The 17,907-nt window shown below is 36.1% G+C and overlaps 1 protein-coding gene and 1 pseudogene across 1 annotated transcript in view; one reads left to right on the top strand and one right to left on the bottom strand.

The window, feature by feature from the left end:
• Positions 1 to 17,907, top strand: part of UNC5C (unc-5 netrin receptor C) — a 341,084-nt gene that overhangs the window by 215,088 nt on the left and 108,089 nt on the right. Inside the window, exon 3 of the mRNA XM_039845741.1 lies at positions 13,400 to 13,543. Coding sequence (XP_039701675.1) covers positions 13,400 to 13,543 — 144 coding nt within the window. The remainder of the gene's footprint in view (positions 1 to 13,399; positions 13,544 to 17,907) is intronic.
• LOC120588426 (uncharacterized) lies at positions 2,073 to 2,191 on the bottom strand (annotated as a pseudogene).

The raw sequence follows: 17,907 nt of genomic DNA, 5'->3' as shown, positions 1-17,907 counted from the left end.
GTCTCTGCCTATTAAACTTCTCAGGCTGAGGGATAACAGCTTGCTGAGGGATAACAGCCTTCTGAGGGAAGGGGAAGGTGGGGGGACTCAAGGCCTCAATGAATTAAAACTTAGTTGGAAAAACCCAGGGAAATGTGCTGTACAAGGTATTTCCAGGAATGGCAAGGAATGAATGATATCCCTCTTTTTATAGTGACCTCCTTGGTGATTCTGGACAATGATGCCCTTTGTATGACATGACATCAGCAACTTAAAGGATACCTCCCCCACATCCACTCCATGATGCATTTGTGAAACCAGAAAAACACCTCATGGCAGACAGCTTTATCTGACCTTTCTGTCAGATTCTGGAGTCTGCTCTTTGAATGTAGAGAGAGTAAATGCTTTTAGTCACTGTATCACTTTCCCAGGGCTGCCACAATAATTTACCATGAAATTCGTGGCTTAATACAACAGAAATTTATTCTCTCAGTTCTGGAGGCAAGAAGTCTGAAATCCAGCAGTGCCACACTTCCTCTGGAGGCTCCAGATGAAAATCTGTTCCTTGTCTTTTACAGTTTTTGGCGGCTGCCCTGCCATATCTGGGCTTGTGGCCACATCACTCCAATCTCTGTCTCCGCCTCTACATTGTCTTCTCTTCTGTTTCTGTCTTCTTTGTGAGTCTCTTATAAGGACACTTATCACTTAATTTAGGGCCCATCTACATAATTCAAAATCTCAATATTTAATTTAATTACATCTACAAAGACCCTTTTGCCAAATAAGGTAGCATTCACCTATTCTGGGGATTCATCTGTGGACACATCTTTTGGGGGGCCACCATTCAGCCCACTATAGTCATCAAACATCTGTCAAGATAAAGTTACTTAATTTGGCAGTTCAAAAGGGCAATGAACCTTAACACACACCTCAACAAGAAGATATACAGATGGCAAGTAAGCATATGAAAAAGCATTCCTTGTCACCAGGGAAATAAAGATTGAAATAACAATGAGATACTAATATCCACCTATTAGAATGGCCAAAATCCAGAACATGATATCACCAAATGCTGGTAAGGATGTGGAACAATGGAAACTCTCATTAATCGCTGGTAGGAAAGGAAAAATGATACAACCACTTGGAGCACCGTTTGGCAGTTTTTTATAATATTAAACATACTTTTACCACGTGACATAGTTATTGTGGTCCTTGATATTTACCCAAAGCTGTTGAAAACTTATGTCCACACAAAAACACAAATGTTTATTCCAGCTTTATTCATCATTGCCAACAGTAGGAAGCAACCAAAATGTCATTTAGTAAGTGAATAGTTAAATAAACTGTGGTATATCCAGACAATGGAATAGTATTCAGCTATAAAAAGAAATGAGCTATCATCAGGAAAAGACATAGAGGAAATGGTACCAAATTAAAGGCGGTCTAGCCAAACTAGACACAAACAGGGGTTTGCAGGAAAGAAAGTAATGGTTTATTTAAGGAAATAGTACCAAGCCGAGAGACACAGATGAGGTAGCACTCGAAGCTTTGGCTCTCCAATGTTTTCTAGGGGATAGATTTTATAAGGGAAAGATCATTAGTCATTGTACCTTAGGGAGTTGGGGCCAGGGCTGTGGTAGGAGGCATTTGATTATTGTATGTTGGTTGTTCTGTCTGGTTTTGATGAAGATGTTGGTTGGTGGGGTCGTTTCACTTTCATGGCTCTAGAACTAAAACACGACTGAGATCAAGATGTTATCTTTAGTTTGACCAAAACTCTCTTTCTGTGGTCAGTTGACCTGAGGCTTTGCTCCTAAGCCTGTTCGATGGTGACCAGAATCTGATGTCCTAAGGGCTTAATGGTTAAGGGAGAGGTCGTGCAGTATGTGCAAAGGTGGGAGCATAAGGAAAGAAAAGAAGCAAGTGAATCACGGTGTCATTAGACTAGACAGGGCCTGTTTGAATCAAGGAGAAATTTTTTTATTTTATTTATTTATTATTTTTAGCGAGGCAACCCTTGGTTGACCTCACATATTGCAAGGACCTTGTCAGCTTATAATCCCTTATTTGTTATAAGGGATTGTAAAAAAGGGTGCCTACAGCACCTGGTCTTCCTAGGTGGGCTCCCATCCAAGTACTAACCATGCCCGACCCTGCTTAGCTTTCGAGATCAAATGGGATCAGGCTTGTTCAGGGTGGCATGGCTATAGAAGGGGAAATTTTTTAAAAAGTCATTTTAAAGAAGTAAAGTTTTGCACGGTTAAGAAACTTACATGCATATTACTTAGTGAAAGAAGCCAATGTCAAAAAACTACTGTATAATTCCAACTTATGACATTCTGGAAAAGGCGAAAGTATGGAGATAGTAAAATGATCAGTGGTTGTCAGGGGTGAGAGGGACAGGAGGCATGAATAGGTGGAGCACAGAGGATTTTTAGGTCAGTGAAACTACTTCATATGATGCTATAATGATAGATACATATCATACATTTGTCAAAATCCATAGAACGCACAACAGCAAGAGTGAATATTAATGTAAACTGTGGGTGATAATGTGTCAACATAGGCTCATCAATTGTAAAAACTACACCACTCTGGTGAGATGTTGATTACAGGGAAGGCTATGCGTTAGTGGGAGTAGGAGGTATATGGGAAATCTCTGTGCCTCCCTCTCAGTTTTGCTGAGAACCTATAACTGCTCTGGAAAAAAAAAAAAACCTATTAAATACCATGAAAAAACGGCCATTATGGTGGAAGCAGCGAGTAGGGCTGGTGGGAGCCGAAAGTGAAGACATTTACCTGGCTAATTTCCCTCATTTGGTCAATTTTTCTACATTAACTAGAAATGTAACAAGCAATGAAAGTATTCCCTAGTGTTCTCTACCAGCTTTCTGAAGCCTCCTCCAATCTGTTGCATTGTACTGTGGGCCAGATACAGAAAACGAACTGCTCAGCCAGGCTCCCGCGTACCACTCGTTTTCCTCCTGCCCACAGCCTCCCTGCCAACCTCTGCACTCTAGCAGCGTCCTGTCTCACGGAGACCTGAAAATTCTCATAGCTGTGTTGCTAGTGAAATTTCTTTCTCCACGTAGTTGCCAAAACCAAGCCAACATAATTAAAAGAACTTCATTTGGTATTTCACATATAAAAAGTGCGCGCACACACACACACACACACTCACTCACTCACTCACTCACTCACTCACTCACTCCTGCTTGCCCTAGCAACACAATGGGAATGTAAACACATTGTTAATGCAGTCGCTCTCAGTTGGCTTCCCAGATGGCTTAAGTTCAATAGATTTTTCCCCCTGATTTCCTCAGCTTCTCCTAGCAAGTGCTAAACAGCCATTATGCCTTTTCCTGCACATTGAGATTCATTTGCAGCTACTAAACTGCCTCCAAAGTGCTTCAATTTTGCATGAGCGCTAAACTGAGGACTGGGAGACATTACTCAGTGCTGAAGGCCCAGATCATTAGAAAGAGCGTGTAAATCCTCTGAACCAGAAATAAAAAGCGCAGAGATTTCCTTTGTGAAGTCTCAATTGCAGCTTTATGTAAAACACAAAACTTTGGCAAGACTTTATGTGGTTTCTTTTACCTCCTAAATTTCATTTTTGCCTTTTTAAAATTTTGGCATATATGTTCTATTTTTTTTAAGCAGTGAGATTTATTTCAGAGTCAAGAACATATCAAATAATAGCTGTGAACTGTCATTATTTCTCTTCTTAGGACACCAGACCCTGCTTTACTTTTAATAGGGATGGAACTTCAAAGTATTGCTAAGAGATCACCCACATAAAACAAACTTGAAACTGGCTGAGTAGAAAGGAGCTTGGGGAGATAGGAAGGGGTTGACATTTATGAGATATGTGCAGGGGACATAAATCTGTATTATTTAAGTAAGTATAGATGTAGGCAGTGTACAGATATTGAATTATGGAGAGACATTGGAGTATAATGTAAAGGGTGTTGTGAAAATGAATGAGAAAGAAGTGATTGTATTCTTCTCATTTTTCAATAGACACATCCCTGTACATTATTACCTAAAAGTCCTACCTTTAGTTTTCAAGGTGAACATATTTTCATCTGTACTTTATCTGTATTTCCATCTCTACTGTCCTTGCAGTCTGCTTGTCAGACCATCTTGCCACAAATTAAAAGTGTGCCTGTGGTCAGCGGGAGCAGTACCTCTGAGAGGGTGTGGAATTCTGAGTGTCATGCAGTTCTGCCTGCTGTGGGGCTGGACCAGTGCCCCAAGCCTGTGGAGTTGTAACAAAAAGGACTTATGATGGAAGGGTTGACTCTCCATCCTCATTTAGTATTTCCTTTGCAGTAGAATTTTTTGAACAGTTATTATAACATCTTTCTTTTTGGCTATAGCATATCCATTCAAGAGTAATAAACCAGGCTCCTTTTACACTATTGCTCTATAATTACTTCTCTTTTTCCATATATGGATTTAATAGGTCAGATTATCTTTCTTTTATGATTTTGAGAGTAAAAATGTACATTTACAGTCAGATTCAGTAGTTCATTATTTATCTCTAAATATATTTCCAAGGACGTTTATTTACCACTGATTTATTCAACACTGCATATGCAAGTGGGATCTGACAGAAATGTGACTAAATGGGCTTATAATAGGGTATGAAGTAAATGCATTCCAACTTGTAGGTAAAAAGAAAATACTGGATGAATGATATGCATATAAATAAACCCAGTAATGTTAGGTGCATATGTATACTGTCTATATAACTTATCTTTTTTATGCCAAAACCCAGTTCTATTTGTCAACATGTTGTATGTATCCTTCAGGCTGAATAGTCCTATCTATTAATTTCCCTTTACTAAAAACATGGCTAATCATGAAAATGTCATCATCTTTATTAGCGTTAGTATCTTCATAAAATATTATTTACTGTGACTTTACACCTCATGACACTGAACCACACATATTAAATAGCTAGCTTTTCTGTTCTCCCATGGAGATTGTTTATCCACTAGGGTATGCATCCTTTGAAGGGAATACATTTATAAAAGAAAGAAAGGAGAACAAAACTTTGCCTGGAGATATGAACAGACACATGATTGAAGCTGTTTGTTCAGTTGGCAGTATTATACAGTTACATAAATATCTCAGGGAATTGGAGCTCAAGGTGGGAAACAATCATTTTTCTTTCTTCTTCTTTGTGATGCTAGTGCAGAGTGGACATGAAGACAAGTAACACACAACAGTCAGAATCAGGTGTTACCCTTCTGAAAAGAGAAAAATATTGCAAGCATTACATTTTGAAAATCACATTTTGGTACATAATAAGCAAATTCCTCTGTTTTGTAGCATTTTAGCATAATATTATAATCTCACATTCAGATATTTGAAAATTCAAAATTAATAGAAATTCTTCTGTGTAGCTAACAAGACATTGCCAAAAAAAAAATAATAATAATTTGAAGCTAAGGTCTGAATCATGGTAAAAAAAAAAAAAGCAAAGTATTATGAGATTTGTAAGTATTTTCTTCATTCATTTATCCAATAGTCATTTATGAAGACCCACTGTCTACCAAGCATATATTACAATACAAAATTTAAGTCTGTACTATGCTAAGTGGCAATAACAATTAGACCACCCCCAAAGACAGAATGGCTCAATCATGATAGAATGGTACTTCTGTTCATGTAACAGTCCCAGGAGGTGCCCTTGGTTGTAGGGCAGCCTTGTTCCCTTTGGTCAGGAATGGACCCAGACTCCTTCCATCTTGTGGCTCTGCCATCCTCTCAGGCCTCAACTTCTTCTGCGTCCAACCAGCAGAAAGAGACAGATAGCAAGGACACTCACCAGCTTCTTCAATAGCTTGGGTAAGAAAAGGTACATGTTCCTTCCACTCACATTCTTTTGACTAAAATTGTTTTCGTGGCCACTTCTCAAACAAAGGAAGCCAGAAAATGTAGTTAAGTTGTATTCCCTGAAAGAGCTAAAGAACCATGCAATCTATTCATAAAAGTACTTTGCCTTAAAGATTTTTTTTTGAAATCATAACAATTCTGTGAAGTACACTGGGAAAGACAATTTTTATCAATTTAAAGTTTAAGAAAATGAGAAATTAATGCCCTACCCAAAGTTATTCATGGTGATAGCCAAGCCAAGACCAAAATTCTGGTTTACTTCTGTTTAGTCTGATATTCTATTTTTATCTACATTTAGCTCTTTCTGTCAGTAAAGACTTTCATACCACAGAAATCAATAATCCAAATTTCATTGGATTTTATAAGTATTTCAGTAGCACTGGGATTTCTTTAAAATTCAGTGTTTTGGTTTTCCTATTCAAGTAGTTTTATCAACTGTACTGGAGTAAGACTTCTAATACTCATACCATTTCTCCTCTTCTTCCTTAGCACAAAGGAATATTGCAAGTCCTGGCATCCTTGTGGTCACACTGGGCCAAGTGGTTACTTCTAGCCAGCAGACTATGAGGAAAGTTATGTTGCCACTGCTGAGCTAGGTCATTTAAAAGCAGGTGTGTGCTCTCTGTACTCTGTTCTCCTCACTCAGAGACCCTAATAGCCATGGTTCAGAGGATGTAGATTCAAGATAGATGCAGCCTGGGTCACTAAGAAAGCTCATGTAGGACAGCATCCTTGGTGACTTATGTGATAAAGAAAAATAGGCTTTTATTTTGTAAAGCCTCTGAAATAAGGGGTGTTATTTACTACCTAGCACAGCATAAACTATTCTAGCTCCTGAAATCATATTAGTTGGCTTATATTAAGGGCTTATTCTGCTAAGAGTTTTACATCTATCACTTTGTTTAATCCTTAAAACAACCCATAGAGTTAGGATTTTGATTCCCATTTTCCTGTTGAGGAAAGTGATACTTAATGAGGTAAAGGAATTATCTCAAGGTCATACTGGAAAAATCAGAATTTGAACCAGATCCATCTCAAAAGCTCATACTCTCAATTAGTTATCAAGGATGAATTAAAAATAAGATTTTACTGGCATATCTATAGCAGTATTATCTTTTGGAATTCTACCTAGTCTTATGTTTATCAAAAACTAAGTATATGTAACCTAAAATCAACAGAAGAGCCAAGAGACATTCTATGTAAAAAAAAAAAAAGCGAGGGGGAATTAGGTTCTTTATACTTGACTGCATTGTTTTTATTAAATTATTTCTCCCCTTGGAAAGGTAAAAGAATGATTTGAGGCAAGGATCTCAGAATATATAGAAATATTTTTGAAATATCAGAACACAAATATATAAAGTTAAAATTGAAAATTTGTGTTTCAGCTGGAGATCAAAATACATACTCCTGGCTTGAAAATATGAAATGCTAATTTTTTTAATCTCTTGGAATTTCACAAATTAATTTTGTCTTGTTGTGAATTAATCATTCTTGCATATTGGAGTCTTTTAAAAAAAGAAAAAGAAGAATATCTCGTTAGTATTTGATCTATGTTTACTTAGATATTACAAACAATTTTGGAGGCTCTAAAAAGCATTATGATAATTCTCCTTTTTTCCTCCATCCTTAGTGTGAATGCCAAACATGTTCAAAGCTTAAATTGCGTTTGATGATGTCTTTCTGGCTAGGGTAAGAGGTACAGCTTCAGTACATGACTGAAAATTCCTTTCCTCTAAGATATAATCAGACTCAATCACATGTTATTTAAATAAATGTGTAATAGGGTCCTGAGAAAATAGTCTTTCATGAATTCAACAGATGTTTATTATATGCTTACAATATGTGCCAGATATTATTCTAGGCCACAGCAACAGCATTTAAGAAACAAAAATCTCTATCTCGATGGAACTCACATCCTTGTTGGAAAGTGAAGATTCTAGAAGACATTTTAAACCTACATTTAAATATGGAAGTTTGTTTATTTTGCCCCAAATTAATCTGAACTTGCTTACTTCATAATTTTCATTCAGTTGCTTAACGTCGTGGCCTCACCCGTATTGTGAAGTAAGGATTTAATGGATTCCTAATGGATGAGCTGTGTGAGCATTTTAGTTGCCAAAATAAATAGACTCTTCTACTCACCATGTCAGGGTAGTGCTACTCTACCTGCACCTCAATATAGTGGGAGATCTAGAATATTGGTAGAATACTGAGTGAGTTGGCTAAAGGACAAGAAACTTCAAGGCAATTCACTAGAACCCACTCCCACTGTTAAAATTCCATTTCTAAATATGGTAGCCATATCTGCATTGCTCTGGATGATTGCTGTTCCCACCCAGACCTAACTCTCCCAATGCTCCTGAAAATTTTTAAATCCAGTCATGTCTTTCTCAGCTGAGCATGCGCCTAATATAATACCTAATCAGGGTGCTCTTCCCCTCTCCTAAAAGTCAGTGTCAGTAGCTTCAATGGTGACTTTGTGAATAGAATATAGTTTTATTCTTAAAATAATTTTGACTTTCCAAAATTACCTTCCAAAAGTCAGATAGTGAATACAGAGCAGAAATTTATTTTATTATCTAAATAAATCACTAGGTTGCTATGTATAGACGAATATTTGTCTAGTCCCCCGGTTGTAATAATAATTGTCCTGGATGAGTTGAATTATTTTTTTAAAAGAAACTTTATAGTTTGGGTTAAAAGTTTTCTTAAGAATATGAACTATATTGCTTTTAAGATAACAAATAACTGTCCCCAATATACTGTATGTGAACTATTATAGGTGATAATCACTCCAGAGGTGATTACTCTTACTACCTGGGATACGTACAAAATTAAAGCCCAACAGTATGAGTAATTATTATTTTCAGTATATGTGCCCAGTTTTCATTGTCAGTGTTTTCAGAGGGTCAAGAATATTGCTCTTAACACTTATGATTAATGACTTGATGTAAGATCATAAATATGAAAACAAATTTTATAATAATAATTAAAATTAAAATTATTAAAATTCCATTAAAATAAATCAGATTAGTCTTGTTTACTAGCAGAGACAGATTAATCTTCCTAAAGCAAATGTCATTTTTTAAAATGTCATTTCACCAATTTACAATTTTCATAGGCTCCCTGCTCCACACAGCAAACTTCTTTAGCTGCCATTCAAGTCTCTCCAAGAATCTCTTGTCTATCTAATTCTATTGTTTTATGTAAACTACTCTCCCCTGTAGTGCTCCATGCTTTTTCATCTCTGCCCTTTGGCTTCATGCTTTTCTGTCCTCCTGAAGTGTCTCTGATATCTCTCTAAAATTTTAAACCCAAACCATGCTACAGCTTCAAACTCAAATATCCCATCTTCCATGTTTCTCTTGATCTTTCCCTCTGATGCTATTTCACTACAGCTTTCTTCGTGGGATTTTTAGAATTTCCCAAACAATCGATTACTTTTATTCAACATTGTTTGATCCATCTTTACATTTCTGCTACTTAACATAATTTTTGACATTAGTGGACCTTTCATATTTGTCAACGGCATTACAGATTACATTTCTAGGGGAATATGGATCTTATTTTCAATTATTATACAACAGGAGTCATCATCTATTTGTGAAAGCTTTATAATAATCTCTAGAAAAACACTTTGTGGTGCCTGAAATTAAAATTATGCTAAAGATAAGGTATAAATGTCAATTACCAGATTTTATTGCCATAATCATGGATAGCCTCACAAAAATTCAATCAGAGAGTTGTACTTGCATCTGGATTTTTAAATCATTTGAATCTCTCCATTAACAAGTGCATATTCATGCTCATTATAAGACTTCTTGGTATAGCATCCTAATTACTTTCATGCACTCTGGCTCCTAAACCACAATGAATCCTATTATAAAAGCAAATCACTGCAAACTTCAAACAGCATGCATCCTTGAGATTTCACCATTAAAGGAAGAACAATGATGGTAAATCTTTGATGTTATCAGATGTGATGGATAATATACATTTGTATTTGAGTAAATCCTATAGACTGAAGCATTTTCCCCCACCTTTAAATAACCTGAAACCAATTTCAAGTTCCCAAATACTCTTCAAAGCAGCCCGCCTTGGAAGTAATGCTCTTGGCATTTCAAATTTCAAGGCAGCTTGTTTTTTTTCCATTTCAAGACTTCAAGCAGATTTGAAATTTTACTTTCAAAGAGAAAGGATATTACCTAGTTTTACCCACACTACTAGCCTTTGGTTTGATGAGCAAAATGTCACAGAGAATGAACTTACCTATGGTAATAAAAAGATGGTACGTAACCAAGTAGCTCAGATTCTGAACAATGCATCTGATTCTACGGAATTCTAAGCTGTAAGTGTTTAGATACTTCATGCTTCAGTTATTTCTTATTCTTGTGTTGTTGGCCAATAGTTGGAATGTAAACTTGGGGCATATAGCAGGAGAACTGTACACAACTGTAATAATCTATACCTTCCCAAGTGGGGCGTCTGTGAAATTGACAATGAAAATCGGTGTGTGCTTGACTTCAGAGCTCACAGGGAGCCTTAGCCACACAATTCACGACAATCATACTATGAATAATTCCTGTAGCTGGAGGGGCGTTCTGTGGCTTCTTAAAGGGTTTCAGATTTGTGGTCAGTAGAAACTTCCATGAGCCTATTTGGGCTAAAGGATACAGGGGCCCTAGTGAAGTTCCTCTAGCATTTCATTAGGTTTCCTACAATTGCTTTAAGTAAAAGAAGGCAGGGGATGAAAACTGAAGTTATCATCTTGGGGCACAAAATATTTTTTATGTGGTTTTAATATCCTGAGCCCATTCGTTGCTGCTGTGCATTTTGGAAAGAGCCATTATAGTTCTAAGGAAATATACACTGCAGTCTTTCAGTGACTGTAAATTACTACAACTTTACAGGAAGAGTTTTGTTTCCAGTAAGTAAATTTCTGCATGAAAAGGGAAGATGTAAACAAGTAAAACAGGCAAAGATGTTAAAAACTAGAGAGAGGAATTAAACGAAAGGTGGGGGGAGAGGGGAGAAAGTTGTGCTCCATCTTTGCATGTATTGCTAAATATCAGAAAAATGAAAATAATTACAGTAAGATAGAAAAAATGAGAGGCCTAAGCAGAAAGAGGCAGAGAAATAGTACTATTTGTTAATAAGTTGGGATTTTTGCTGTGGAGATTATTTTATTTGTTGGACATTGACTAAAATAATATGCTAATCTTTTTATAGAAGGGTGAGGGGTTAAGATATTCCAGTTACTTGAAAATTATTTTTCAGCTGATCACTATACAAACATAAAAGGATTACTAATTTTTAAAATTTTTAAACAATTTCAAATATACTCAATAAACTTTTAGCAATAGAGTTGCCTCTTCAATGTCTTTGCCTTGCCTGGAATTACAAAACCCATGTTCCTAGACTTCATTCCAGTTCAGAGACTCTTAAGTAAACCCAAGGGTTTAGTTATTTCTGTGACTCAAGTCTCATCACCTCTTGATAAGAAATGTGGTTTATTCTCTAGTGGGACAACACCTACTTCTATTGGGTGGCTGTTTATTTCCCTGAGTGTCTTTACCCATTCGAGTATCTCCTACGTTTTCAGGTAAGTTCTGGAATACCCTTTTTTAGGATCTCTAGATGGCACCCCTCTCATGTCACCTATACCAAGAAGTCATGATAAGACATTTTAAGAAATCATAACTTTTAAGAACTAAATAAACTCTGAAGAACTAGTTGAATTCTATATCTTATACAGATCATATATATGTATTTTTTTTAAATTCTCATCAGATAACCTCATCTACTTGCTTAAAACATTTTAATGATAGCACATGGCTCTCAGGAAGAAATTCAAAATCCTAAACATGGTATACAATAGTGATTCTAAAATTGTAGCATGCCTCAGAATTCTTGAAGGGTTTGTTAAAACAATTCTCAAAGTTTTCTTTTCGGATCTTAAGTGAGACATGAGAATTCCCATTTCCAGTAAATTCCAGGTGATGCTGTTGAAGCTGGACTGGGGTCCACATTGAGAACCACTAGCCTATAAGACTGTATCGTTCTTTTCTTATCTCTAATTTTATATCATGCTTTTATTCTCTGTGTCCAGTGCTTCAGTGTCTTCTCCTGGATCTTCAATCTTCTCATTATTTATCCTGCTTCTTCCTACATGTCCTGTCCCTCTCCCCATATAATTTAACCAATCTAACTCATGTTGCATCTTTCATATTTAGTTGGGTCTCCTTTGGAGCACTAAACTCAATTATAATTAAATAATAAATTGTATAATCTGTAGTTAATATGTGTCTCACAATAATATTCATTCATTGAGGACAATGTCTATCTTACTCATCATTTCCCAAGTGCCTCGTACATTGTCTTTTACATAATTGATATTTAATAAGTATTTGCTCAATGAAGGAATGAGTGAATGAATGAATAAACAGTACAAAGCAATACATTTAATCTTTCTTCCTGTCCTCATACTTAGTCCAGAGCAAATTCATCTACTCTTGAAGTGTAGGTACTCCAGGTAGTTCTCTCAATAAACACTCCATTCTGGAAGTGTGTGCATTCAATCTCCAGGAGAACTGGCAGTAACCCGCATATATTGTTTAGATCATTCTTCTTACTCAGTGCAAAGAGGCATTCTGCAGAATGAATCTCTGAAGTAGGTTTTGATACCTCAAGATAAATATCCTTAAAATGTTAATCCCAGATTCTTAGTTCAATTTTGTTATTTAGGATTACATAATCTTGTGAAACAAATTCCAGTTACTCTATCATTTTAGCTGGAGTCCACTTTACCTTTAACAGGATTTTGATTACATTACAATTATAGAGAAACATTTGGACTTTCAAAATATCATACATGAAAACCTTAAAGTCATACATTCTTTGGATAGCACAGCAGAGGTTTATTAACTAAGGTTGGTATATCTTTCAAAAAAATAAAAACACTGTGCCTTAATATCTGAAACACAACTGTTAAAGTAATTTAGTTGTTAAATAACCACATATTTATAAATTACTAGATGATATAGTAAAATCTGATTATAGTTTTAGGTGGTTCATGTAAACTAAATATTCCTGGGAAGATTTAGATTTGTAATTCTGTGTACAGTACAAGGATATCTTACCCGCAACTTATATAATTAAGGTAGAATCCTTAGATGATGTGAAATTCAAGTTCATGTTTAAACATACAGAGGACGATAACTTGGTGAAGGATATTAGTCAGACATATGGGGAAAGGTGTAATTTCGTGGAGCAATAGATCTTTACTTTCATCTTCTGATGAATCCAGAAGATTTGAAATAACAAATAAGAGATTGAAAAAGTTGTGAGTCAAGTAACTGGAGCCAGAGGAATATTAGAGGAGATGAGAGATAATATCTGGGATGTTGATCTATGGCATCAAGAAGTATCACTGGGGTAAAAAATGTGGTATGATATTTTGTCTTTCTTTAGTACAAATCTTCCCCTGACTTAAATCTTTTCTTTCTCTGGTTAGGGCTCATTGTCCGGGAAGTGAGCATTGAGATTTCACGCCAGCAAGTGGAAGAACTCTTTGGGCCTGAAGATTACTGGTGCCAGTGTGTAGCCTGGAGCTCAGCAGGCACCACAAAGAGCCGGAAGGCCTACGTGCGCATCGCATGTGAGTCATTGTGAATGGACCCCATGTGTGTTTCGGAGGCTGATGGAATATAAGAAAATTCAGGCTGCGATTACTCTAGTGTCAAAGACACCTGGTCAAAAACAGCTCCCAGATATCTGCATTTGAGCTACACTTTCCCCTTAAGTCAGCAGAATATATTTTTTTTCAAGGCACTGAGTAGTTTTCTGTTAGGGACGTGAAAAGAATTAGTGCTACTTTCAAAAGAATTTATTTTTAATCTGGTAATAATTAACTTAAGGGAAAAAAACAACTGCATTCCTTTAACAAATTTATTCTTTCAATTCAATTATTAAGATGATAGTAACTAATTTTGCTATTGGAAATGCATATTACCCAAACAAAGCTTATCTATTTATTTTGGAAAAGTTCTAGTGCATCAAAATTACCACTATTTTCCACACTATTTCAAGAGTATTCCTGTTCAGAGAGAGGTTAAAAGGTGCCTCACAAAAAGGATTCTGTAATCAAAGGTTGCAAATACTTTTTTAGGCCAAAGTTAAAGAGGTTTCTTCATTGCAAAACTTCTCAGATTCTTTAATATGCTAATGTTTAATATGCTAATTGAATATGCTAATATTATCCCCAAGAAGGAGATATAGCCTACAGCTCTTTATACAGACCCTTTTTTTCCAGTGAATACTGTTCACATTTTGAGCAGTATGAATGCTGTTGTAATCTGTTTTAAGATTACATATAGAGAAATTTTTTCAAATATGAGACCACTGAAATCCATGTAAGTTTTATTATCTGAATCCTTTTGCATGTCTGCATTTTACTAAATTCCCTTTTGTGTCAGATGTCAATATCACTTACCTCAAATGTACCAGTAAGTCCCAATGATCTTGGCTCAGGTGCTTCCCCAATTCTGTACTCACTTCTTCCTTCTTTTCACTTTGATGTAGATCCCAGTCATTGCAAACACTGCCCAGTTGGTGTTTATGGCTCAGGTTTTTTCCCTTTTTCAACCCTTCTTATATATGATCACAAATGCAATCTTCCTAAAACTCAAGTCTCATCTCACCTCTCTCTGCTTAACATTTTACAGTGGCTTGTGTGATTAAGTCAAAATTCCTTACAGTGGCATATATCATTACATTAGTTTGTTAGGGCTATCATAACAGAATACCACAGACCTTCCCTCCATCACTGCTCAGGTTCGATTTTCTCTACTTAATAAGATTATCAGTCATATTGGATTAGGGCCACCCTAAAAACCTTATTTTAACTTAACACCTCTTTAAAGGCCTTATCTCCAAATAAAGTCACATCCAGAGGTACTAAAGGCTAAGACTTCAACATGTAAATTTTGGAGGGACACAATTTATCAGTTTATAACAAACATATTTCATGGTTTACAAAGCCAACCAATGTTTCCAGCTTTGACCACAAACACTTTCTCTATTCTAGTCACACTGTATTAGAAATACTTTGATTTCTATGCTTTCCAGCTATTGTTCATAATAAAAGATTTCACTCTTCTCTTATCCCTTCGTTATTTGTAAAAATTCATTTGTTCAACAAATACTTAGTAAACATTTTCTCTGCCTTGGGGACAATTGTAGGTATTAGATATAAAGCCAGAAACAAAACATGTGATGGTCCTTGCCCTCATGGAGCTTATATTCTGGGGAGGAAAGGCAAACTCAAAATACATGATAATCAGGTACAGAGCAAGCAGTAAGTTCTATGAACAAAACAAGACAAGAAAGGGGACTATGCAGCGCTAGGGGAGGGTGGTGAAGGAAAGCCTCAGGAAAAAGTTGACAGTTGAGAAAATCTGAAAGAAGGGAAGTAAGGAGTCAGGCAGAGGGAACAGCAAGTGGCACAAGTACAGATATCCTGAGGCAGGAGTGTGCTGGCCAGTGCCAGGAAGACTAGCTTGCCCAGAGTAGCCGGAAGAGAGTGAATAAGATGAGACTCCCAGATGAGCTGAGAAAGGTAAGAAATGGAGATAAGGACAGGAGGGGCAATGTGGAGATAGCCAAAGGCCCTGTAGGTATGACATTTTTTATTCTTAGTATGCGATGAGAACTTTGGAATGTTTTCAGCAGAGGAATTCATGATCTGACTTCCATTTTAATGGCATCCTTTGATTGTCGTGTTAAGAATAGACTATAAGGGGCACAGGTGGAAGCAGGAAGACCAGTCATAAGGCTATGACTATTAAGAGATGATAGGCAAGCAGTGGATGTGGTCTGATCTGGATTCTAGATATATGTAAAGGCACAGGTAATAACTTTCATTGAAAGATTGGATGTGGGATGTGAGAGAAAGGGAAGAAAGGAAGATTTAAAAGTCTTGAGTTTTTTATTTCTTTCATATGTCCTAGTGAAGTTGTTTCTGCCTCATGGGTCTCCAGAGTGATAGGCATTCCTTTCTCACTACTTTAAAAGCAGTTTGTCCATACTCTCAATATAGGCCTTGTCTCATTTGAATTATATTCACTTGTAATGTTTGTGTTTTATGCCAGCGAGTTCCTTGAAATCAATTTTGCCTAATTCAATTTTGTTTAACTTTATATCTTTAGTGCTTAGCATAATGCCTAGAACATCATAGGTGTTTAATAAATTTTGTTGAATTAAAACCGTTATAAAGAATTCCCGAAGTTTATTAAAATGCTGTATTAATCATTCCTCTCTGAGCATGTCTAAAGAGATTTCTTATGTGGATTTTCCATGAAATAAACTGAGATAGACACGTGCATGCAAGCAAATGTATTAAAGAGTGCTCTTAGGTAAAATACCTGTAGAGGAATGATGACAGTTGGATTAGGCAGAGGGAGAAATGAGCAGCAGGGCAGGTACAACAAAGAATGATGCCATAGGGAGCTCTCAAGCTCAGCAGGCCCTTCAGAGTTCTCCCGCCTTGAGGTATAGGGGACAAACAAGCCTTTACTCCCTTACATAGACTAGTCAATGGATGTGGTTCCTCCTTCACCCCCACCCCCACCCACTTGTGTGACCTGGGTCAGGTCATCTTTCCTTACCTGAGGACAATCCTAGGAGAGAGAGGCTGAGAACGAACCATCACCACCAACAATCCCAACAGGCAGGCTTAGTCCTGAAGAGGGATCTTGGTGGCATAATACAACATCCGCTACAATTGTCTACCACAAACCTTGAAGAAATAATTTATTTTATTAATTATGAAGAAAAAGAGATACTTTCAAACATTTTTTAAAGAAATAAAAAATTAATTATTTTGGTCAAATATTTAAACGAATTCAAAATTAGCTTCTAATTATAATCAAGAATCACAATGATATAAAACTACGTCTTTCATTACTATGCATTCATTAATATCAAGTATAATAATTATTTTAAATTGCCAATCAATACTTCATACTAAATTGACTTGTCAAAAAGCTGAAGTTTAAGGACTTCATAGATCCAAATGATGACTCTCTTGTGCTAATTTCATGTGTGTGTGTATAATAGTATATATAATAATCTCTTTATATATCCCTCCCTATTCACAGAAAAACTGAATACATATGAGAACCTCATTTTTCTTTGCAACATATTACATAATCTTTGCTATTTACTTCACAGCTTTTAAGCATAGTTTGACATTTTCAAATAATAAGAAAACAAACTCTTCTTCTAGTAAGAGATTAATTTGCCCATAGCATATTTTCATCTTTATGTAATAAAACTGAAGAGCAGTTTGTCTGTATTTCCACAACTAACAACTTATATGTGTGTGGCCAAGGAACACCATCAATGTGTAAAGATGTACTCATATAGATTTACATCATGATAAAAAAAAGAATAAATATCAAATTCTCTGTTAAGGCTGATCCCTGCCAAGTCCTTGCTAATGTTGCTGGAAGCTTGCAGATCGTCTAGCTTGCCTTGTTTCAAGTGAGCTGTGGTGTTTTGCCCAGTAATGTTTGACAGATGGCCATCACATAAACTTCAATTAAAGTTTAAATTTGTCTCAAGTAAAGATAGCCATGATGCTAAGTACAATTACCTCTCACCTAATCAAATTTATACTCATTTTGTGTACTTTGGAAGGGGTCATAATTCTTTCATGAAAAAACTCTTTTCAGAAGTTTATAAACTAGAAATGAATATTGGATATTCATTTATTTAAGTTTGCTTATATTTCATACTTTTAAACGATATAAAATGTAAAAATAAGTTTATGAAACAATCAGGGCAGAGAGAAGAAAGGAAATACGAAAGTTAAAATTTAGTCAGGCATGAGCTAAGAACATAATATGCCTGCTCTAAATCATACACATTTGCCAAGTGGCAAAGCCAGATGTCTTAGTTTGGGGCTATAGCTTCCGTTGTAGAGAGAGACATTTCTTCTGAAAGCACTCAAGTGGACATTAC

This window comes from Pteropus medius, unplaced genomic scaffold (genome assembly GCF_902729225.1).
Source record: "Pteropus medius unplaced genomic scaffold, Ma_sr-lr_union100, whole genome shotgun sequence".
Classification (NCBI taxonomy): domain Eukaryota; kingdom Metazoa; phylum Chordata; class Mammalia; order Chiroptera; family Pteropodidae; genus Pteropus; species Pteropus medius.
The sequence above is the reverse complement of the archived record's forward strand: the minus strand, read 5'-3'. Positions and strand labels throughout refer to the sequence as shown.